General features: G+C 38.5%; 1 protein-coding gene across 7 annotated transcripts in view; it reads left to right on the top strand.

Annotated features, from left to right (window-relative positions):
- Positions 1-24131, top strand: part of DENND2C (DENN domain containing 2C) — an 83202-nt gene that overhangs the window by 34306 nt on the left and 24765 nt on the right. For 5 of the 7 annotated variants that reach the window (XM_038561835.1, XM_038561834.1, XM_038561829.1 and 2 more), the window contains 6 exons: positions 9597-10619; positions 11365-11501; positions 11895-12007; positions 12700-12870; positions 17233-17329; positions 22557-22601. In XM_038561835.1, coding sequence (XP_038417763.1) covers positions 9790-10619; positions 11365-11501; positions 11895-12007; positions 12700-12870; positions 17233-17329; positions 22557-22601 — 1393 coding nt within the window. In that variant the 5' untranslated portion in view covers positions 9597-9789. Of the gene's footprint in view, positions 1-8611; positions 8749-9340; positions 9477-9596; positions 10620-11364; positions 11502-11894; positions 12008-12699; positions 12871-17232; positions 17330-22556; positions 22602-24131 lie in introns of those variants that run through there. The other 2 variants (XM_038561832.1, XM_038561831.1) reach the window with 2 other exon arrangements.

Below are 24131 nucleotides of genomic sequence, written 5' to 3'. Positions count from 1 at the left end.
ATATATAAATTTATGGTACTGTATTTCCATTTTTCTTTCCCTCCTTTGTGCTCTTCTTACATCTCATTACCACATTGTTATAAATTCCACAATATATTATTATGTTTAGTTTGCAATCATCTTTTTCTTTTAAAGATTTATTTATTCATGAGAGACACAGAGAGACAGAGACAAAAGCAGAGGCAGAAGTAGGCTCCATGCAGGGACCCTGATGTGGGACTCAATCCCGGGTCTCCAGGATCACACCCTGGGCTGAAGGCAGCACTAAACCGCTGAGCCACTGGGCTGCCCCAATCATCTTTTTAAAGAAATTCATAATGAAAAAAGTATGTTTTTTAATTTACCCATGTGTACCATTTTTGGTTCTCATCATTTCTTTGTTCATATCTAGATTTCCATCTGGTGTCATTTTTCTTCAATTTGTATAACTTTCTATAACATTTTGTATAGTGTATATAGGGCCAACTTAATGAGCAGACAATCAGTGTATAGGATCCTGCACTCAGAAGGGCCCTGTGAGGTTTTATGCTCTGTGGTAGCCATCTTGAAATTCTGATAACTTAATCTTTGAATTTGTGAGGGTTTTTTTAAAGATTTTATTTATTTGAGAGACAGTGCATGCATATGCACATGAGGTAGGGGGAGGGGCAGAGGGATAAGGAGAAGCAGACACCCCGCTGAGCAGGGAGCCCAATGCAGAACTCAATGCCAGGGCCCCAAGAGCATGACCTGAGCTGAAGGCAGACACTTAAATGACTGAGCCACCCAGGGTCCCTAAAGATTTTATTTTTAAGTAATCTCTACACCCACTGTGGGACTTAAACCCACAACCCTAAGATCAAGAGTTGCATGCTCTACCAACTGAACCAGCCAGGCACCCTTGATTTTGTGTTTCGTATGTGAAGTCTGATTGGACAATACAGTGTACCAGGATTTGAAGTCTCAATTCACACGGGGCCCTGCCTCCTGCCACCTCCTGAAGTTGGGTTCTCAGCTGCCCTCTCTCTTTTTTTGTCTTTTTCTTTTTAAGATTTTATTTATTCATGAGAAACAGAGAGAGAGGCAGAGACACGGGCAGAGGGAGAAGCAGGCTCCATGCAGGGAGCTGATGCGGGACTCAATCCCGGGTCTCCAGGATCACACCCTGGGCTGAAGGCGGCGCTAAACCGCTGAGCCATCCCGGCTGCCCTCAGCTGCCCTCTCTCTAGCTAGCCCTGCGTGGCCCTTCCCTACCTACAGTCTGTGACCACTGTCACTCTGTTCTTAGCAAAAGCCTGGCCTGTCAGGGTTGAAGTTGCGCATGTACACTCATGGTGTCTTGAAACAGGGCATGACAATGGCTACCTCACTCCACATTGTCAGCACCATGGTATATTTGGTGAACAGCCAAGGGGAGGCCTTGGTTTTAGAGAGGTGAGCCTATCACCCACCCGATCCCGATTATCAAGTGTGTTCTGGGCAGAGGTTTATAGATACTTGGGGGTTACCTGTCTGGCACAAGTTGGGGAGGTGTGCCTGTTGGATGTCATTTTACCTTTCTGGGTTTCAGTTTTCTCATCTGAAAATTCTGATTAATCATTGCTTTCTGTGTACTTCCTTTAACATTCCTTGTAGTGCAGATCTGTGGTCAAGAAATTTTCTCCTTTTATTAATCTAAAATAATTTTATTTCACCTTCAGTTTTAGAAGTTATTTTTGCTGGACATAGAATTCTAGATTGATAGTATTTTCTTTAGTCTAAGGTCGTTATTTTTTGGCTTGTAGTTTGCATAGTTTCTTTTTTTTTTTTTAAAGATCTATTTGTTTATGCATTTAAGAGAGAAAGAGAGAGAGAAAGAGGGACAGATATCTGGCTGTACTTCCCCAGACCCTGCCTCAGCCAGCGCCTGGCATGTTGTGTGGTGGCTGGCAGGAGGGGCATTCTGGCAGCCATTAGGCCCAAGGAAGCCTGGGCATGCCCCACACTGCAGCTAGGCTTCCAGGTTCCTGGGAGAATCTGTGCTCATTCCACAAATACCCCTAGATCTGAAAGCTTCCTCTTGGCTGGTTCCAGGCCTGAACAAACCCTCCCTTGTTCCTTCCAATCTTCTGAATCTGGCTATTTCTCTCTTTCAGCCAGCCTTGAAGCACCCTTCAGGACAAGCCAAAAATAGGAATTGTTTTATTTTCAGTGATTCTGCATATAAGTTAAATGCTCTGATATTTAAAATGGCATTGCACACATGAATGGGAAAGTCATGCTAATTTAAATTTTTAAACTTAGAACTTTAGTAAATTAAAGAACACTGTGATGAATTCAAAGAGACTGCAGGAAAAAAGGAAAAAAAACTTCATATCTACCTTTAAAGCACTTTTCCTGCATTTTGAACAAGGGGCCCCACATTTTCAGTTTGCACTGGGACCCACGAATTATGTCACTGGCCCTGTCTGCAGGTCTGCTGCTCACAAATTTTCACAGCTTTTGTCAGTTGAAAATGTGTTTATTTCAACCCTCATTTTGAAGGATAAGTCTAGAATTCTGTATTCACAGACCTGTCCACCTCCCCTGTCAACACTTTAAATATTTTCTGTTGTATCCTGCTTACCCTTTTCTCTATATGTGATATGTAATTTTGTTGTTGTTGTTCTAGCCACTTAAGAATTTTCTCTTTGTCACTGATTCTCAGCAGCTTGATTATGGTTTGACTTGAAAAGGCTTTCTTTGTGTTTATCTTGTTTGAGATATGTTGACTCTTTTAAATCTACAGATTTAGAATTTTCATGAGATTTAGAAAAATTTCAGCTATTATTTTTTTAAAGATTTTTATTTATTTATTCATGAGAGACAGAGAGAGAGACAGAGAGAGAGAGAGGCAGAGACATAGGCAGAGGGAGAAGCAGACTCCATGCAGGGAGCCCGACGTGGGACTCGATCCCGGGTCTCCAGGATCACGCCCTGGGCTGAAAGTGGTGCTAAACTGCTGAGCCACCCAGGCTGCCCAGCTATTATTTTTTGAAATATTGTTCTGTCTTCCTTCCCCCTTCATGTGTGGGATTCCAAATGTATGTAAGGTAAACTGCTTGATACTGTTTTAGGAAGAACCTGGTTTGGGGTTTTGTTTTAGCATTAGCTTTTCTTCTCTCTGTGCTTCACTTTTGTTTTTAACAATTTCTATTGGTCCTTATTTTACTTCATTGATCATCCTTCTTCAGTATCTAAAATCTGCTATTCAAGGCACCTGGGTGGCTCAGTGGTTGAGCGTCTGCCTTTGGCTCAGGGCGTGATCCCGGGGTCCTGGGATCGAGTCCCACATCAGGCTTCCCTCAAGGAATCTGTTTCTCCCTCTGCCTGTGTCTCTGCCTCTCTCTGTGTGTCTCTCATGAATAAATAAATAAAATCTGGGATGCCTGGGTGGCTCAGCGGTTAAGCCTCTGCCTTTGGCTCAGGGCGTGATCCTGGGGTCCCAGGATCAAGTCCCACATCAGGCTCCCTGCGTGGAGCTTGCTTCTCCCTCTGCCTGTGTTTGCCTTTCTCTTTCTGTGTCTCTCATGAATAAATAAATAAAATCTTTAAAAAGAAAAATAAATAAATAAAATCTTTAAAAATAAAATAAAATCTGCTGTTCAGCCCATCCAGTGAATTTTTCATTTCAGATAGGGCATTTTTTTTTTTTAAGTTCCAGAGGCTCTGTTTTTCCTTTTTTCTTATATCTTAATTTCACTACTGATTATGTTCATGTTTTCCTTTAAGTTGATGAATGTATTTAAAGTATCTGACCTGAGATTTTTGTCTGCCAACTCTATCGTGTCTGTCATTTTTGGTTCTGTTTCTCTTGACTGATTTTTCTCCTGATTTTTCTCACTTTTAGGCTTCTTTACATGTTTTGTAATTTTGAATGGATGCTTCACATTGTGAATGTTACATTGCTGAGTGTCTAGATTTAGTTTTTAGTAAAAACTACTGAGTTTTATTTTGGTGGGTACTTTAGTTCCTTATGAATCAGCTTGATTGTTTTAAGACTTTTTAAAATTTTTTATTTATCTGAAAGAGAGTGTGAGCAAACAAGCATGAGCAGGCAGGAGAGGGGCAGAGGGAGAGGGAGAAGCAGACTCTCTGCTGAGCAGATAGCCCAATGCAGAGTTCGATTCCAAGAGTCTGAGATCATGACCTGAGCCGAAGGTCAGGTATTAAGATAAGCCATTAAAGCAGGGAAAAGCAGGCCCCATGCAAGGAGCCCGATGTGGGACCCCATCCCAGGACTCTGGGACCAAGCCCTGGGCCGAAGGCAGGCGCCAAACCGCTGAGCCACCCAGGAATCCCCCTGGAAATTGTTCTTTTCCCAGTAATTTGTTTCTACCCTTGTGAAGTGTTACCCTGTGCAGTATTAAAAACTTAGTATTCAAACAAGACTCAAGGGGATCCTATGTAGATTTCTAGAGCTTTTTCCCTGTTGCTCCCTCCTTTATGATATGCTGCCCTGAAAATTCCATCTTTCCTAACCTCTTCAAACTCCGATCTCTTAATCTGTAATTCAGCAAAGTTATCTTGTTCTCGGCTGTTTTCTGGAAAGAGCCTCCAGCATGAAAACTGAGCCAGCGTAGTGCCAGCCTCATTTGTTTTCCTTTATTCAGAGATCACAGTCCTGTATTACCTGTTATCCAGTGTCTGAAAGCATTTGTTTTATTTACTATATAAGTAAAGTTTTATAGTTATATTGGGAAGACAAGTCTAGTTCAATGACTCTATTGTAGCCAGTAGTGAGTCTTCCTCATCCCTTTCATCAATATTCTAATTGAGGTATAAAATGCACATTAAAAATATTAATCATTTAATAGCATATCCTTGGGACGCTGGGGTGACTCAGTCAGTTGAGTGTCCAACTTGGTTTCAGCTCAGGTCTTGATCTCATGGTTTGTGAGTTGAGCCCACACCCTCCCACCCCCTGTCTGGGCTCCACACTCAGTAAGGAGTCTGCTTGAAGATTCTCTCCCCCCCCCCCCATTTCTCACGCATGCCCCCCCAAATAAATATATCTTTAAAAGCATATCCTTTCATCAGTTTTTAAATCAACTTTTAGAATATTACACATTCTTCCTGTTTTGTCAGATATTTAATGTTTGATCAAATAAAATATTTAAAGGATTTGGAGTGAGAAGCTTTCCATGTAAGGCTTGAGTTAGTGAAATAGAGCATCAGCATTCTCTTTTCCAAAGAGAATTTCACCTACCCAGATGGACTCAAACTGATTTCTTTTCATATGCTAAAAACACAGAATCCTATATATGTTATATGATGCATTATATTTTAAGCTGATAAAACTTCCATTGATGTGTTTCTTGGATGAAAGTAAATACTAAGAAAATAAAAACCAGGAGACAGGGCAGCCCAGGTGGCTCAGTGGTTTAGCGCTGCCTTCAGCCCAGGGTGTGATCCTGGAGACCCAGAATCAAGTCCTGCGTTGGGATCCCTGCATAGAGCCTGCTTCTTCCTCGGCCTGTGTCTGTGTGTGTGTGAGTCTCTCTCTCTGTCATGCTCTCTCTGTGTCGCTCATAAATAAAGAAAGAAAAAAATTATTAAAAACCAGGATACATGATGAAGGATCACCTCTTTGGGAACAAAGAATAGAAAAAAAAAAAGTTTGGTTAGTGCTCTTTATTCCAGTCATGCTGTTTTATTATACTTTTAAAAGCATGCTTGATTTTTCAGATTTGTTCATCTTTTGTTCACTCAAGGACCTGAATGACTGTTGCTGTTGTTTTGTCTGTTGAGATGTCCACTGTGGTTATTGAGTGCTCTCCTTCCCCTTTAAATTGTGAGTCCTGCCTGCCTTAGTCATCTTTAATGGGTAGGGAAGTCTGACTCATTTCGTGGTATTAAGTTAGAGAAAAAAATTCTAAAAATTATTGAAGTTGTCATATTTTCTCAGTCTATGTTTTTGTTTGAACTGTTGCAGCAAACTTGAAGCAGTCTCTAGGAACAAATGTATGAGTTGGCTTTAGGAGTTTTCAAAAGATGCAGCTGTGGAGAGATCTAGGACTTGAAAACAGGGCCAGAACTTAGGGCTTAGAATGTTCATGTTCAACTTAGAACTTAGTAGTGGAGGTCAACCCAAGAAACTGGGGAGGTGGGAAGTGGGATATAAAGTATCTCACAGACCAGGAGAGCCCTTGGAGGTGGTGTTGGGGAGCAAGGTACCTCCCCAGTTGGACATGAGATACCTATAAGAAAACAATGGATGCAAATCTTGGTTTGGTGAGTGATTCTGATTTTTTAGATGGAACAGAATCAGAGTTTGTATATAAGAATAAGCAAGCCACATTATGAAGAGTTTAATCTGTCAAAAATTGGAATTGTGCAATCAGATAAAAGGTAAATTCTCTGTACTACCTATGTAGGTAATCTATCTAGTTAGGTGCATTAAAACTTTCCTGTTTCTGAAATCCTTTGTCCATGTTTTGAAAGCTACAGTATATTAATACATACATTTAGGAGCAAGTAGCATTTCTGTTTATAATGCCTGCTTATGTTAGGAGTGTCTTATGTTGCTATGCTACTCCATTGCCCCTGAAACACCATCAATACACATCATTCATCTTTGTGTGTGAAGTCCATAAATTTAGCATTTGTGGCTAGTGATTTTCAAGTTAAAAAATTTTTAAAAATATTTTATTTATTTATTCATGAGAAACACACACAGAGAGGCAGAGACACAGGCAGAGGTAGAAGCAGGCTCCATGCAAGGAACCAGATGTGGAACTCGATCCCGGGTCTCCAGGATCACTCCCTGGGCTGCATGCAGGAGGCGCTGAACCGCTGGGGCACCAGGGCTGCCCTCAAGTTAAAAATTTCTTTAGCCCTAGCAAATTTTATCTTTTTTCCCAGTTCAACACATTCATACCTTACATTCACATATTAATTTTTCCTTTTAACAAAGGAAAAGTAAAGAAAGCATTAACAATGACGGCTAGAAACCTCTACTAGGCTCCTAGGAGAGAGAAAATACAGTTGACTCTTGAATGGCACAGGTTTGAATTGTTTGGGTTCACTTATAGGTGGATATTTTGCGATAAGTACAGTACAGCACTAAATATATTTTCTCATCTTTAGGATATTTCTTAATATTTTCTTTTATCTAGTTTGATGTGAGAGTACAGTATATTTTTAAGAAACACAGTATATAATACATAAAACATACAAAATATGTGTTAATCAGCTGTTAATGTTATTGCTGAGGCTTCCTACCATCTGTAGGCTGTTGGTAATTAAATTTTGAAGGAGTCAAAAGTTATACACAAATTTTCAACTGCGGGAGGAGGTCAGCACCACTCACCCTGGCCTTGTTCAAGGGTCAACTGTACTCCCATGTAGTCTGTAGTGAGGAAAATGTGAGTCTCAAGGACACCCTAAAATCCTTAGGAATCCTCTATAAACATCAGAAGCAACAAAATGATTTAAAGTTTTAATAATGAGCAGTAGCTGATTGTACCTTCAAACTGTATGCATTAATCTTTTTTTTAATTTTTTAAAAATTTTTATTTATTTATGATAGTCACAGAGAGAGAGAGAGAGGCAGAGACACAGGCAGAGTGAGAAGCAGGCTCCATGCACCGGGAGCCCGACGTGGGATTCGATCCCTGGTCTCCAGGATCGCGCCCTGGGCCAAAGGCAGGCGCTAAACCGCTGCGCCACCCAGGGATCCCATTATGCATTAATCTTTTATCGAAGGCACTGTGTGGCCCAATGGTTGAGTGTCTGCATTTGGCTCAGGTCATGATCCCGGGGTCCTGGTATCAAGTCCCACATTGGGCTCCCCACAGGAAGCCTGCTTCTCCTCTGCCTGTGTCTCTGCATATTCTCATGAATAAATAGATGATAGATAGATAGACAGATAGATAGATAGATAGATAGATAGATAGATAGATAGATAATCCACAAAAAATCTTTTATTGAGAGTTCTGGGCCTGGGTGCCAGATAGTGCGGGCAGGTCATGCGGAGCAGGGGCTGGGAGCTGTGGTGACGGTGGCAGCAGCCAAAAAACAAAAACAAAAACCAGGGTTCTGCAACAACAGTTTTGGTATTTCAGGGCTTTGGGGTTTTTTTCCACCCACATTAGTTTAATTTCTTATGATTATTTAGAATGGTTTTTTGTTTTTATTTATTTTTTTTTTTTGCCTTAGATCCTCATCAAAGTTTATTTGCCAGCAAAGCTGGTTTTCCTACTGACTTGTAGGAATGGTTTAAAAGAAAGTTGGTATAACTCTGGGAAACGAACTAGGGGTGGTGGAAGGGGAGGAGGGCGGGGGGTGGGGGTGAATGGGTGACGGGCACTGAGTGGGGGCACTTGACGGGATGAGCACTGGGTGTTATTCTTCTGTATGTTGGTAAATTGAACACCAATAAAAAATAAATTTATTATAAAAAAAAAGAAAGAAAGTTGGTAGAAGTCCTGGTTAGCAGTTGCCCTGCCTAGAATAAATTTTGAGTGTGAACTGTGTAGCAGTTTTGGTCAGCTGCTCTGACAGAACCCGGCCAAGATATTTTCCTGCCTGTTAATCAGGGTCCCACAGACAAAGCTCAAGGAAGGATGACCCCTGCCTCAGGAAGTTTTGAATCAGTTGCTATTTATAACCAGTATACAGTAGAATGTGAGATCAGGTCTTTACTCAACTAACAAGAATAGTTCTATGCCAAATTTTACATTTGAGGAAACATTTATGAGCCTAAATGAGTGAAGCCTGTATGGGAAGGGAAGGAATGTGACAGTGGCTGTAAGTATTTTTGCTGATTTGGGTCCAAGGTGTGGTGGCAGAGATGTGCAAAATTCAGTCAGTGATGATATTTTATTTATTTTTATTTTTTTAAGATTTTATTTATTCATGAGAGACACAGAGAGAGAGGCAGAGACACAGGCAGAGGGAGAAGCAGGTTCTCCCGCGAGAAGCCCAATGTGGGACTCGATCCCGGGACCCCAGGATCACACCCTGAGTCAAAGGCAGATGCTCAACCACTGAGCCACCCAGGTGCCCCAATGACAATATTTTAAAGTAACTGTTAAATAATGACACATTGGATTGTCATTAGCACTGCGCCTATGGAATCCTGTGCTGCTAATAGTAAAGTTGAAATAAGGGTGTGTTAAAATGAAAGCTAATATTTGTCTCCCAACATAGGGTAGAAGAAAGATATTAGGTATTGATGTATTTCCGGACTAAAGGGCTCTTGCTCTGGATGCATATATGTACTTTTTAGTTACTTGAGATGATACTTTGCTGGTCTTTGTTTCACTGAGAAGATTTCATAAAGAATTGATGTTGTAATATTGTATACTACTATGTGTAATCTCTTATAAAACCTCATTCTCCGTAACTTTAGGAAATTACATATGGCAGAACATTGACGCTGACAATCTGAAAAATATCACAAGTGATATTTTCTCTGTGTTACATCACCATCTTAGGAATGCCTCTGTGGAGCTGAATTACTTAATGGGTGACAGGTACATTTTTACCTAGGCAATGTAAATGGATTATTTCGGGATAGATAGGCAGTGTTTTAGTGGACTTTAAATTGGGAGATTATAAAACTGTGTTAACACAGGATTGTCCCTTTTTAATAGGAATATTCAAGATAAAATCACAGCCATTTTCAGCAAGGTCCCATGATCAAGATTTTTCTATTTAAAAAGAGATTTCCAAGTTAAAGATGAAAGGTAAATACTGGAATTGTTTGGATTCTAACGGACAGGATAAAAAGAATACAGTATTTCACAGTTCCTTGTAATGGAGCCTCAGTGAAATTCATGCTTTGTCATGCACCCAACTGGGAACATGGATGCTGGTTTTTCTCGTTCTGCTGTTCAGACACTGTCAAGAAGCCACTGCAAAAACATCAAACAAAAAATTTCTCAGTGGGAAGGAAGAACTAATGGTATATCTCATGCAGAGAAGTGGCAGCCAAAGGACTTTGGAGTGAGATACAATAACTATCATCAAGAGATTCTTCTTAAGAAAACTCCTGTTGCTGAAGGAAAGAGCATAAAGTTGGATGTAACCAACTCTCATAATGTTGGCCTGGATACTAACAAAGATGCTACAAGGCACGATCAAGCTGAGGATGAAAGCGAGAAACATGGCAATGATGATGATGCTCACCCCTTTAGAAAGGAATCGGAATCCAGTTGGGTATGTTCTCGGGTCAAACAGATTGAAAACGGGAAAGAAGTTGCTTTGGATCCAGAGACTTCCTTACCTCCTGGAAATTTCTATACCTCACAGATACTGTGGAAGAAAATAGAAGCACTCCCCCCAGATAAAGTCTTCACTTTGTCTTTAGAACATTGTGATTCTTCAGAAAAAGAACTGGATTTCCGAGTTTTGGATGGCTCATATGGAATAACCAAGAGCTTAGAAAATGTTTACTCTGAACCCGAGGGACAAGAATGTGGACCTTCTATAAATCCTCTACCCAAACCTCGTAGGACATTCAGATATTTGTCTGAATCCGGTGATATGCCATGTAAAGAAAGAAACTGTGACAGAAAATACTGTGAAAATAATTCTTGTGCAGAGTCTTCTTTGGCCTCTTCTCAGGAACCTGAACCAAAGAAATATGGCAGAAAAATCAGAGGGAGATCTAAAAGGTATGTTTTTATTTGCTTCGTAATGATTTCTATGTATTGTCCTTTCAGAACTACTGAGCTGCTTTTTTCTTTTCAAAGCCATTTTCATTTCCCTGTCTGGGTTACAGGCCTAGTTTGATTTTACAGATGTTGATGAACCCAAGGGAGAAGTACCTACAAAAGGAGATAATTTCTAAGACAATCTGCTGACATCAGAACATCAGAAAAACTTGCGTTTTTTAATCTGTAAGAATGTGTAGGGAAGTACGTACATTCTTCTGCTTCATTTAGGGCATGCTGGTCTTGGCTTCACTTTTCATTAGAGAGGGAATTTAATAAAGGTACGTAATAAAGAACATGAATATCATTGGCCCAAAGAAGTCTCCAATTTTCTCCTGGTGTGTATAAGGTACCAGCCTAGTCTGTTATTATTAGGTATCTGATAAAAGAAAAAAACTCTGTAATTTTGCATACAAGTCCTTTACTTTAAAAAAAAAAGTTTTATTTGTTTATTTGACAGAGAGAGCACAAACAGAGGGGTGGTGGGGAGGGGCAGAAGCAGGCTTCCAGCTGAACAGGAAGCCTGATGAAGGACTCAATCCCAGGACCCTGAGATCATGACCTGAACCAAAGGCAGATACTTAACTGACTGAGCCACCCAGGCGCCCCACAAGTCCTTTACTTAATGATTTCTCTTTATCATACCAATTTAAAGAAGACTAGAGTTTTAAAACATATAACTTTAAAACATATCTCCTTTCTTAAGGAAATCCTTTGAGTTTGAGGATATTCAGCACTTTCGAAATCGGAACTCACAGAAGATTCATGAAGAACTTGGAAGAAATTCTGGCTCAGCACTTTATTACACACAGTCGGAGGACAATATCTATGAGGATATCATATGTACGTGTCTGCAAACTTTGCAATTAAATTTAATGAGTATATAGTTGATGGGGCCCTTCGCTACAGGATGGTATTTTCTTTTATAATCAAGCATCTTTTGCTGTGGATATTTCTTTTAAACAGGGAAACTTTTGTCATATAAATTCTTTTATTCTTGAATGGTTTTTATAGCTAGCTTAGTGGACTGCTGAGTTCAGAAGTAGATGTTTATAGTATAGTATTTTGAGAATTTTCTTAGCTTGGTTGGACACCTGAGTGGTTTACAAGCTTAAAGTGTCAGTATTATAGAATAGGAAGCTGAACATAGTTCTTTATTTCTTTTCCTAGCTGTAGTCACTTTGTTTCCATTTAACTACATTTCTCTAAACTTTTGTTTTCCCATTATTTTTGAAGATCCCACCAAAGAAAATCCATATGAAGATATTCCAGTGCAGCCTTTGCCCATGTGGAGATCCCCTTCGGCATGGAAGCTACCACCCCCTAAAAGTGCTTTCAGAGCACCAAAGGTATAACCAAATAATTAATATAAGAAAACATGATATATGATTAACAAGAATTTTGTTTATGATCTCCACAAGAAGACTAATATGGTTTATTTAACTAGGACCTAGATTAAGAGGCACTGAAATATGGGTTTTGTTGGTAGTGGTGGTTTTTGTGTTCTTTGGCGGTGGGGGGGTTGGTTTGGGCAGCACAACAGTTTTTTGTTTCTTTGGTTTGGGGTTTTTTGTTTGTTCATTTACTAACACTTCAACAAAAAAATGAGAATATGAACACCTTTAGACAAGCCATGAGCTTTTCATGTCACTGTAGTTAGCACAGCTCCCTATTGGTCCCATTACAGTCTATGGCCTAAATTACCTGCCCTGCCCCTGAAAGCATTTGTCACCCCTGCAAGCAAAGGCTGCCTTGAATTAACGAGGATTCTGAGCTGTTGTTTTCTGGAAATGTGATGATGAAGTATGATGAATGTAGTAGACCCTTTGATTAGAAACCTTAGAAACGACTTTACAAATAGTAAAAAGGAAATTCTGGTGTCCTTGAATGAGGTGACTTTAAAGACAATATAAATTGTCAAGACAAGATATGCAAGCATAAACTTAAAGACAAGATAAATCTTTTTCTAAGACAACTTGATCCTGAGAACATCTGCATTACCTAGACATCTGCATTACCAATTCATCTCCTCCTATTGTAGCTTCCTCCCAAACCTCAGTTCCTCCACCGGAAGACTATGGAACTGAAAACCTCCCAAGCTTATTTACGGTCAAAGCTTACAAAGGATACCACTTTGCCTGTCACTTTAACTGAATGGAAGCTTTTCCGAGCTGGAGAAGTTGCAAACAGGAAAAAGAAAAATCTTCCAAGGGTAAGGACTCTAGTACTTTCATTCTTTGACTCTTACTTCATTTCCATAAATGAGAATAAATAAACTTTAGACTGAAATGAATAATAGGTTAGAACTGATCTACTGGAATGAGAAGATTTGGAAGGCCGCCTTAAGTTTTAGGTTTTTTGCTCATACACGAAAAATGCTGAGTGGCTTTTGCCAGGGCTTCTTTATGGATTTGAAAAATTGATTTTAGATGGAAGGTTTCACTTTGGTTATCTTAGTTCTCATTAAAATCAGCTGCCTGTTTGAAGGAAGCACTAGACTCTCATGTAAGAGGACATTCTATTAAACTGGCTTCTGTGTTATTTTCGCTCATTTATTTAAATGCCAAAGTAAACAAGTTTTGTGCCTGAGTTTACAGATTTTCAGTAATAACAAAGTATATGCCTTTAATTTGGGGAAAAAATTTCCATTTGGCAGAAAAAATAAATTTGACTCTTACTTGGAAATAGAAATTATCAGCAATTACATTAAATAAATGATTTCTCTCTCAAGGGAGAAAAGGCAGTAAATCTAAATCATCTCCACCAGAACTATTAGAACCAAAATGAAGAAATTGAGATTATTTGTAGACAGATATATTTTTTTAAGGAGAGACACTTAAGTTGCATGAAAATATTTTAAAATTCTTTGTTACTTCATTCTTCTATGATTTAGAATGTTTTCAGAAATGAAAAAATAATTTAAATAGTATTTTTTCTGCATAAATGAAAAAAAAATCAAATCATTTAAGTAGTATTCCTTCCCTTAATCCCATCTGAATTAGTTAATGTATTCATTTGGCACACTATTTTTGTGCCTGATTTTAACATTAAACGAAAGTCCCAGCTGTTTTTTGGTTTAGTAACTGCTAATTGGTTCCTTGGGAAATATTCTGTTCCACAATACTTTAATTCTTCTGATCTGTTTCCTGCCCCTCCCTCTTTAATATGTGAAGAGTTAAAGACACATGGTTTTAAAAAAGCACTAAACACATCTCTCAGTGAAAAAATAAAAACAAAACACACAACTCTTTAGCTGTTTACTGTCCTGCGTATGGTGAGGAATATGTAAGAATCAGATATTTAGAGAATTGCTAGGCATTCTACAGTAGTTCTCTCCTCTGGTAGATCATGCTGACACAACAAAGCAGCCTCCTTACATGACCCAGAGATGACAGATCATGTGTTCACAGGGGTTGAGACTACAAACACATAAGGGATTGCATTTAAGACATTCTTGGAATGACATTAACCAATATTTGGGAATAATGAATTGTAGATTTTAATGAGACCCAAGGAAATTTGCTGTGCTTTTAATTTCTGCTTCTGTGTTTTAGGTACTGTGGATCCCCCAAGTACTCAAAGCTTGTTCTCTTTCTAACCATAGGTGATATGATCCAACTTTTCTTCTTCTAGTATTGCTTCAAAGGTCTTTTGAGAAGTGAGGTGGGAAAATCTGGTGATGAACTCTTGCTGATCAAGCAGGAATAAACTGTTAGCGACCCTCTTTGGATTAAATCCTATTAGGATGTCCTATTTACAGTACAAATTTTGACTGTTGAGTATCTTCAGCAACAGCATTCCATGAGGAAAGCAGTTTTCTTTTACTTCCCCTTTGATGACTAGAACTATCCCTGGAAGGAAAACTAGTTTCATAGTTTGAAGATCACTGATGTAGTCCATATGCCTCTCCCCACCCTTCTTTTCTTTCCCTACTGTGAGAGCCTGTGTGGGATTGTTTGCAAGAGTAGATTTCCTAATGTCTCACATTGTTCGTTGCAACTGTGTATAGCAATATGGTTTCTATAATTTCTTAGGAAGAATATTCTACAGTATTTCCTTCTGTATCCTACAGTATTTACCAGACAGTAAATGTAAGCTCCTCTTCCTAACTCATAACCAAAATTTCAATTTTATTACTTTATCTTCTATTTCTACAACAGATAATTCCCTTTCCTTTAAAATATTTGAGTCTCTTTGAGTATAATTTTCAAATGCTCATTAATAATTACACAATTTTTAAGGGGACCCAGGTGGTGCTAAGTTAAGCATACAATTCTTGGTTTCAGCTCCAGTCATGCTCTCGGTCATCAGACTGAGCCCCATGTCAGGTTCTGCACTCAGCGTCATGTCTACTTAAGATTCTCTCTCCCTCTCCCTCTGCCCCTAATACCCCTTGAGCTCACACTCTCTTTTTCTAAAATAAATAAATAAATCTTAAAGGCAAAATAATAATTACACTATTTTTGGTCATTATGTCTCAAAATACATGTTTACTCTCTATGTCTTTCCTAAGCCCCTAACAATACCTTTTTATTTTGGATTCTCTTGTTTTTTTCATAATGGTAATACTTAAGAATATTGGTAAATTTTCACTTGAATGGAAGCTACCAAATCTTTAAAAGAATAAACTCATCCAAAAATGTGGGAATAATCTGCATATTGGAAGCACATGTTTCTCACATGTTATTTTTTCTTGGTCTGGACTGATTCGCTGCCTATGGATTGCCAGGATTGCTAGAGAAACAAGACAAAAGAGAAAAGAGGAACATTTTTCTCAAGCAACTGTTGGTTCTTATGTTCCTAACAGTTGTAATTCTGGTATTAAATATGTTAAATCAGGATTAATGATTAATGCAAAGCTTGGAATTTTAAGAAGAATGATAAATATGTGTGAAAAACTAATGAATTCCTCCTTTTATTTATTTTTTAAGTTTATTTATTTAAGCAGTCTCTACACCCACCGTGGGGCTCAAACTCACAACCGCAAGATCAAGAGCTGCATGTTCCGGCGACTGAGCTGACCAGATGCCCCAAATTCGTCCTTTTAAAAATGGCTGTTCATCAGCTTGATTTTTTTTCCTCTTTTTTTTTTTTTTTTTTAAGATTTTATTTATTTATTCATGAGAGACACACAGAGAGAGAGGCAGGCAGAGACAGCAGAGGGAGAAGCATGCTCCATTCAGGGAGCCTGATGTGGGACTCGATCCCAGGCCTGAGGGATCACACCCTGAGCCAAAGGCAGATAGTCAACCACTAAGCCACCCAGGCGTCCCTATTTTTTCCTCTTTTTAAAAGACTTTTTGAGTTTTGTTGACACATCTTTACTCTTTTTTAACCCTACTCTGTGTGTGTGTGTGTGTGTGTCTGTCTGTCTCTTTCATGCACACCTCCCAGCAGCGAAGAAAAACATTCTAAGTCACGCTTATTAAGTGAAGCCTAGTTTTTTTGTTTTTGTTTTTGTTCTTTAAGATTTTAATTATTTATCTGAGAGAGAGGGAGAGAGTGCATACATGCACAAGCCAGGGAAGAGGCAGAGGATAAGGGAGAAGCAGGCTCCCCTTGGAGCAGGGAGCCCGATGCAGGACTTGATCCCAGGGCCCTGAGATCATGACCCTAGCTGAAGGCAGATGCTAAACTGACTGTGCCACCCAGGCGCCCTGAAGCCTGGTTTTTATACTAAAGCGTATTTGAGAGGCTCCTATTTTTATGACATTTCTAAAATAAATTACGATATTAGTGCTCCTGACAGCAAAGAGTTTTTTGCTTTGACAAAAACTTTGTCAGCATGATTATCTTCTTTTTGCAGAGAATTCCTGGGAACAGAAATAACTGAGCCTTATCCTGCCTTCCAAGTGGAATGAGTATTCCTCTTCCTACTCTGGGCAACAGGAAAGGTTTGGTCAACAAATAGAGCGCAGTAGGCAGATATCTTGCATGTTGTGACGTAGAGTGACAAGGAATCTAAGAGCCTGTGCTTGGTTCTTCTGGAAAGGAGATACCCTTTTCTCCTCTTCTTACTCATGATGTATGGACTTTGTATTGAAACATTTTATCTTAATATAAAATTCCACTTTAGATTCAAAATGAAAAAATGTAAAGGCTTTTATTTATCAAGTGGATCTTTCTCTAATGAGAATCACTAATAAATTAATATCATCAAAACTTGGTATTTAATCTTTAAAAAAAAAAAAGTGAGGGGCACCTGGCTAGTACAGGCAGTAGAGTGTGCGACTCTTGATCTAGGGGTTGTGAGTTGGAACCCCGAGGTGGGTATAGAGATTAAAAAATAGTCTTTAGGGCAGCCCGGCTGGCTTAGCGGTTTAGCGCCGCCTTCAGCCCAGGGCCTGATCCTGGAGACCTGGGATTGAGTCCTGCGTCGGGCTCCCTGCATAGAACCTGCTTCTCCCTCTGCCTGTGTCTCTGCCTCTCTCTCTCTCTGTGTCTCTCATGAATAAATAAATAAAATCTTTTAAAAGTAAATAAATAAAAATAAATAATAACAAAAATAAAAATAGTCTTTAAAAAAACCAAGTTGGTGTTGATATTAACTTGTACTTTGTTGGTCTTTTTTCAGCTTGTATTGAAAATCGCTGACATATTTGAATCTAAGAGAGGGAAAAAGAGGGTAAAGTTACACCCATATACTGGAAAAGAAGTACCTCCTTCAAAAGGTAAGAATTGTTCCAGCTGTCCATTGACTATCAGCATTTGGGGAGGGAATCATATAACTTAATGTTTATGTGAATTACAATTTTGGGTTTACTTTCCTATTCCATTTAAATGTAACTTCTTTAGGATAAGAGATTATTTCTTATTCTTCCTCAAATCCCTTTTATTTAGTTTGGCACCAAGTAAAAACAAAGCTAAAAAATAAATAAGTTAAAAAATAATTAGAAACCAATAAGACTAATTTTCATAGGCAGATTGCATCATTATTTTATAATCATACTTTGATTTATAGTCATTCATCAGTATAGACTTTTTTAGTGGAGAAATGGGCATGTTATATATATGTAGACCACACATATGTGGTGCTAAACTGGTAATCATCTACTCAGTTCAATAGTTTTATCCTTCAGATGTCTAGATAAAGCATATGTTGTCTTTTTAAGTTTGTTGTTTGTTTTTTTTTCCAAGAGAACATGTGTGGAAGAGACAGAGGTAGAGGGAGAGAGAATCTAAACAGACTCCAAGCTGAGTGCTGAGCCTGACAGCGATGGGGGGGGCGGGAGTTGATCTTACAACCCTGAGATCACAACCTGAGCTGAAACAAAGACTTGGACACTTAACCAACTGAGCCACTCAGGCACCCCAAAACTTGTATTGTCTTAATACAGAAACTTTCAGCATCCATAGTGAATTATTAGAATTTCATGTAGACTCATGCAAGATCCTTGACTTGGTTGTCTGGCAAAGAATATGTAGAATTTAGCAGTCTTTGTCAAGTGAGAAACAACAGCCAAGTCATACCAGAGAAGAATGTTTCCTATTTGTACAGACGTCCAAAAACAGCAATTTCTTAATTTCCCTTGAAAATCTGTTCTGCATTCCAACAATTACTATCTGAAAATAAAATTCTCCAGTGCTACAATTTAAGACTCTCTTTCCTTTTTTTTAAGACTCTCTTTCCTTACTCTAAAAGCAACTAGTCACCATTTTAGATACAAGTTTTCATATTTTTTTCAAATTTTCATATTTTCAGAAGCAGTTATCAAAACATGTTATAATCTTCTGCAGAAGAAAAAGAAAACTTCTGCAGAAGAAATCATTTTGGTTATGGTTACTAACAGGTACCATTTACCAAATGAAGTATTCGTTTTTATATGTACTTTATCCCATGGACAACATACGATAGCACTAAGAGGCAGAGACTATCCTAATTTTATAGAGGAGGAAGTGTCAGTACCAGGAAATTTTATCCTTTCTATCATCACTTACTCTCAATATTTCTCATAACCTTTGATTTTTATTTTTTAAAAGATTTTATTTATTTCAGATAGAGCATGAGAGCGGAGTGTGAGCAGGGGTGAGGGACAGAGGGAAAGCAGACTCCCGCTGAGCTGGGAGCCCAATGAGGGGCTTGTTCCCAAGACCTTGGTATCACGACCTGACCTGAAGGCAGACCCTTAACCGACTGAGACACCCAGGAGCCCCTAGCAGTTTATTTCTTCTCCATGTGTATTTCTTATCCTCAACAAGAGTATTGTCAAAAGCCTTTTATTGGTATAATTCAGAACAAGATACAGAAGATGAAAGCTGTTGTCAAATATGCTGGACCCTTATAGACTCATTATCTTTCATTTTCTCGATACCCTATGTGGCCAATATTGTCACTGTTTCTAAATAAGGAAATACATTATGAATTGCAAATTAGGTAAAATTTCAAGATCCTGGGGCCAGGACAAATTCTTACAAAACTTTATCATTTTCCCAGATTAATAGCAGTCTGCTGACAACTACACTGTCAAGGTCTGCTGTGAAATAGGCTCTTACTGATCTCTTATTTTATTTGTATGCCTTATTTATGCCTAATGGATTAGCAACATTTTAGTAAATTTGGCTCTAAAATAAGTTTTTGGAGAGCCAAGCCCTTTTTTCCCACTGTGTCATTATTGGAAAAAAAAATTCAACAGCATGGACTGCTAACTTCTAACAACAAAAACGAAGAAAAAAAAAAAACAAAGAAAAGAACAGTCCCTAAATTGTAACCCTTCCCCACAACTGTGTTTTTCTTTTGCATGGCTCAAAGAGAATATACAATTATCCAGTCTCTGTCACCAACTCCTCTAGTGGGCGCCAGGAATTTCTGTCCTGCCTGAGGAACTTCTGGCGCCATGGTCACATTCTCAGATTTTTGTTTTCTTCCTTAAGCTTTTTGTCTATAGATCAACAATGACTAGTAGAACCAGGTAATTCTATTTACCTACCCTGTCAGTACATGCTAGGTTTTACTAAATCTGTTCCAATATAAACATTTCTTAACTTTTAGTTATCAGCTGTTACAAAATGATTCTTTGCCCTTCTTCAATTGTGTCACTATAATTTTGTGTGTTGAAATCACATATAAAATAGGGACAATCTGTTTCTTTTCTGATCCCTACAGATTGTCAGCAGATTTTCCTATTGCCTTATCAACCCCTTAACCTTCATTCAGTGTCTTGGAATGGAGATCATCAAAACCTACAGATGTGAATATATTAAAGCCACCTAAATGAGCTTCCATAGGGTTTTTTTTTTTTTTCCAGTTGTATTACTTTTCCTTCCTTTTCCCTGTCTTTCCTTTCTTTCCAGATGCTTAATAGGCCCCTGAGAAGTACCTGATCCTAAGGACACAAACAGGACGCAGGAGTTCAGTGTTTGTTCCTTCATACTGAGTTCCTAGCTCCAGTATGTTTTCTATCAGGGTGCTTAATTTGAAGTTATAAAGCCTATAAGATGATAGCGACCACTTGCAGTGAGCAGAGCACTTGTCAAATCACTGTATTGTACACATGAAACTAATGTAACATTGTGCATCAACTATACCCAAATTAAAAAAAAATTGGGGGCGCCTGGCTGGCTCACTCAGTAGAGTATGTGATCCTTGATCTCCAGGTCATGAGTTCAAGCCCCACGTTGTGTGTGGAACCTGCTCTAAACAAACAAATTAAAGATTTTTTTTTTTAATTAAAAAAAAAGTGACGCCTGGCTTGCTCAGTCGGTAGAGCATCAACTCTTGATCTCAGGGTTATGGGTTCATGCCCCATGTTTGGGCATGGAGCCTACTTAAAGAAAAAAAAAATCCAACCCCCCCCCCACTCAAACCTATACAGTATACAGTATTTAAATAGCTACTTTTTCTATTACATCTCTTATGAAGAAGCAGCGTTTTTTAATGTTCTCTTACTCTTTATCATTAAATTTAAATAAGTGAAGCAAGAAATTACAATAATAATATAGAATAAGAAAAAAAGAAAACCCAAAGTTTCGCAAACCCTACTACTCCCAGAAAATTTTATGCACACGCAAATATTTTTTTCTACCCAAATAATTTTTTAAAAGATTTATTTATTCATGAGAGACATGGGGGGGGGGGCAGAGACACAGGCAGAGGGAAAAGTAGGCTCCCTATGGGGAGCCCGATGTGGGTTCCAGGATCACACCCTGAGCCAGAGGCAGATGCAACCACTGAGCCACCCAGGTGTCCCTACCTAAATAATTTTTTACACTATACAGACTTTGTATGTCTTGCTTAAAAAAAAAAGTAATTATTTCATAGTTCTTTCAGTATCAACACATAGAGATCCACATAGCTGTATTGTATGTAGTTCATTGTATGGATGCAGGAGGATTTTATTTAAGCTGGTAGACATTAAAATCGTTTCACATTTTATTTAACCTATGGATTTATATATGTTTTTTCTCTTCAAACAATGCTGCATCATTACATCTTTTTTGTATATGTCTTTCTATATTGGTAAGAATACATCTGTAGAATAAGTTCCTAGCAGTGGACTTAACCAAAGAACATGAACATTTAAAATTTTTTAACTGCTGCCAAATTGTCCCACAGATTGTGACTGCTTATATTTCTGTGAACAGCATTCAAAAATGACTTTTTTCTCATTGTTTCACTAATACTGTGTTATATAAAGCTTTTTATTTTTGCCAATAGCATAGTTTAATATTGTAGCTTATTTTAATTTACATTTCTTTATTTTTTTTATTTTTTTAAATTTACATTTCTTTAATTATACATTTGGACGGTTATCACACTTATCAATAGTTATGTCTTTTTCTATGGATTGCCTATTCCTGCCCTGTATTCATTTTTCTATTGTGCTGTAATTTTTCATATTCATTCATAACAGTCATTTGAATATGAAGAAATTTATTCTTGTGTCTACAATGTATATTACAAATATCTTCCCAGTTTATTGTTTCCTTTTCAAATTTAGTAATTTTTTATTAGATAGAAATTTCATACATTATATAATTAAACTTATATGCATTTTTCATTTATGACTCCTAGCCTTGTTTTTTCTTGATACAGGAAGTCCTGTTTGTGTCCTTAGCATCAGGTATTTCTTAGGAAACTATGGAAGTGTCTGGAAAGAAAGAAAAGAAAGGGGAAAGGGAGGAAAGTTACAGAAAGATTTTCCCTTCTGTACGTTTTTAAATTTTGCTTTAACTTTTCAGACCTAGAAATTTTTCATTTACTTGTTCAGAAAGCTGTGTGTGTGTGTGTGTGTGTGTGTGTGTATAAGTAAATTAGCCATGTGCCTAGCATTGTGGTATAAAACACTCCCTTGTAAAAGCATAGCTCTTTATTACCAAGGTACTTAAAATCCGATTGGGGAGAGTCAGAGCAGTTCAAAGCAGTCTTAGTACTGTAAGAATTCAGAGTAAAGGAACACTGAGTTTGGCCTAGCAGTAGCTCAGAAGCATTGTAAAAGAGGTTGGTGTTTCTTTATAAATTTATGTGGTTATCCCCCTGAGCCCCACACTTTCCTATTACTCTAAATTCATTGTTGGTTCTCTGTTGAGATTTTTATTCAGCCAGGCTGGTGTCTACCTTTGGTATCTTATTTGGGAATAAAGACAAGGCAATGAATGTAGAAATAAAATCTACTCTGAGCCAGACTTCATAGAATTAGGGATGAGCTGGGAGCTGAGGAGGGAGGGAAATAGGGTGTGGGAAGCATCTAGAGTGGATTAGTTGCTTCTCTGAGCTATCTCTTCCCTTTCATGACTTCCTTACCCTGTTGTAACTAAGTGGCCTGCAGAAAGGCTCAGCCTCCTTAATACTCCTGACTCCCAAGTCTCCAGGTCAATGGAGGCTTTCCACTGTTCCCAGTCCCAGGGACTTCCTACTGTTGGACAATACAAATAGGAACTCTCTCTCTCTTTTTTTTTCAGGCGAAACCAGTGGGAACGAAAGTGATGCCGAGTATCTGCCAAAGAGTGAGTGAGTCAATGGGGCTGCTCCCTTTCTCATGATGATCCTGGTTATGGGTGGAGTGGTACCTTCCTTTGTGACTGAGCGTGTTTTTCCCACATTAAACTTTATTTTGTAGGCGATTTCTTCGATATAAGGACCTGTTGAGATCTGGGGAACTAAACAGGACGCTGTCAGATGTTTGACAGCATTAAAAATCTCCCATGTTGACATGAGGCAAACAGTCTGGTTCTTTAGGTGGAATGTTTTTAGGGGAGCGGTAGGGTGCATGTTCAGACATATGTGCACTAGTTTCCCAGCAGCCAAAATAGTATGTGAATCATCTTTTGAGACAAGTACATACCATTAAATATCTGATCTTTCACAGTCGCTCATGTGTACTTATTTAAGTACCTTTGATATCTCTTAACACTGAGACAGGAAACATTGATCTATTTCTTATTCGTAGGCATTTATTTATATTTCAAATTATTGTGCCATTTACTTTCTGTTAGGATATAGAATCTGCCACGTACTTTTGGCTATTTGTTCAAGCCCTTTCTCGTGCTCTGTATCCTTCATCTAATGGATTTTTGCAGCAAATTACACAGTTCCTATTGAACTCACTGACATATTGAGGCATGAGAAAAGTCAGAGATGTGAATTACCAAAGCTGAGTACCAGGCATTTCCAAGTCCAATATTCTGCTCTTATGATTTTTTTTAAAGATTTTATTTATTTATTCATGAGACACACAGAGAGAAAGAGAGGCAGAGACACAGGCAGAGGGAGAAGCAGGCTCCATGCAGGGAACCCGATGTGGGACTCAATCCCAGGTCTCCAGGATCACGCCCTGGGCTGAAAGTAGTCACCAAACCGCTGAGCCACCGGGGCTGCCCTGCTCTTATGATTAATAGTCATGTGCTCTCTCCATTGGCCTGAATTGCTTCAGGTGTTTGATTCTGTAGCCATCATGACTGAAGGTGAAACTTAAGTCATCATCAGGTTCAGCCTGGATATGTAAAGATGACGAATATTACAGTGTTGCTACTGAGAAACAGGACCTAAAACTTTCTTGACTTGAACTGGACCCTTTGGAGTGTGAAGCTTTGCCTAGAGCACTAAATGTACTGGATAATTCCAGGGAGCCATTGCAAGATGAATTTTTTTTTTAAAGATTTTATTTATTTATTCATGAGAGACAGAGAGAGAGGGGCAAAGAGGGAGAAGCAGGCTCCCTTAGACTCCATCTCAGGACTCCAGGATCACACCTGAGCCAAAGACAGACATTCAACCACTGAGCTACCCAGGTGCCCCCAAATCATTCACAACTTAGAAATAAGTGAGAATAAAGGCTAAATGCTATCCAGTTTTGAATGAAACTGCTCATTCTGTTTAAATATTTAGTATGCTTCCATAATTTCATTATTTGGAGAAATAGTCTGTTGATAGATGTCTTCTGTTGCTTCATTTTTTTCCCTCTTCATTTAGCACCATATACTGATATATAAGCAAATGCCCATTATTAGTAATATATGCCAAGGAGAGAAGGGAAA

This window comes from Canis lupus, chromosome 17, assembly GCF_011100685.1.
Source record: "Canis lupus familiaris isolate Mischka breed German Shepherd chromosome 17, alternate assembly UU_Cfam_GSD_1.0, whole genome shotgun sequence".
NCBI classification, from domain to species: Eukaryota; Metazoa; Chordata; class Mammalia; order Carnivora; family Canidae; genus Canis; species Canis lupus.
Note: the sequence above shows the minus strand (reverse complement) of the source record. Positions and strands in the feature narration are given on the sequence as shown.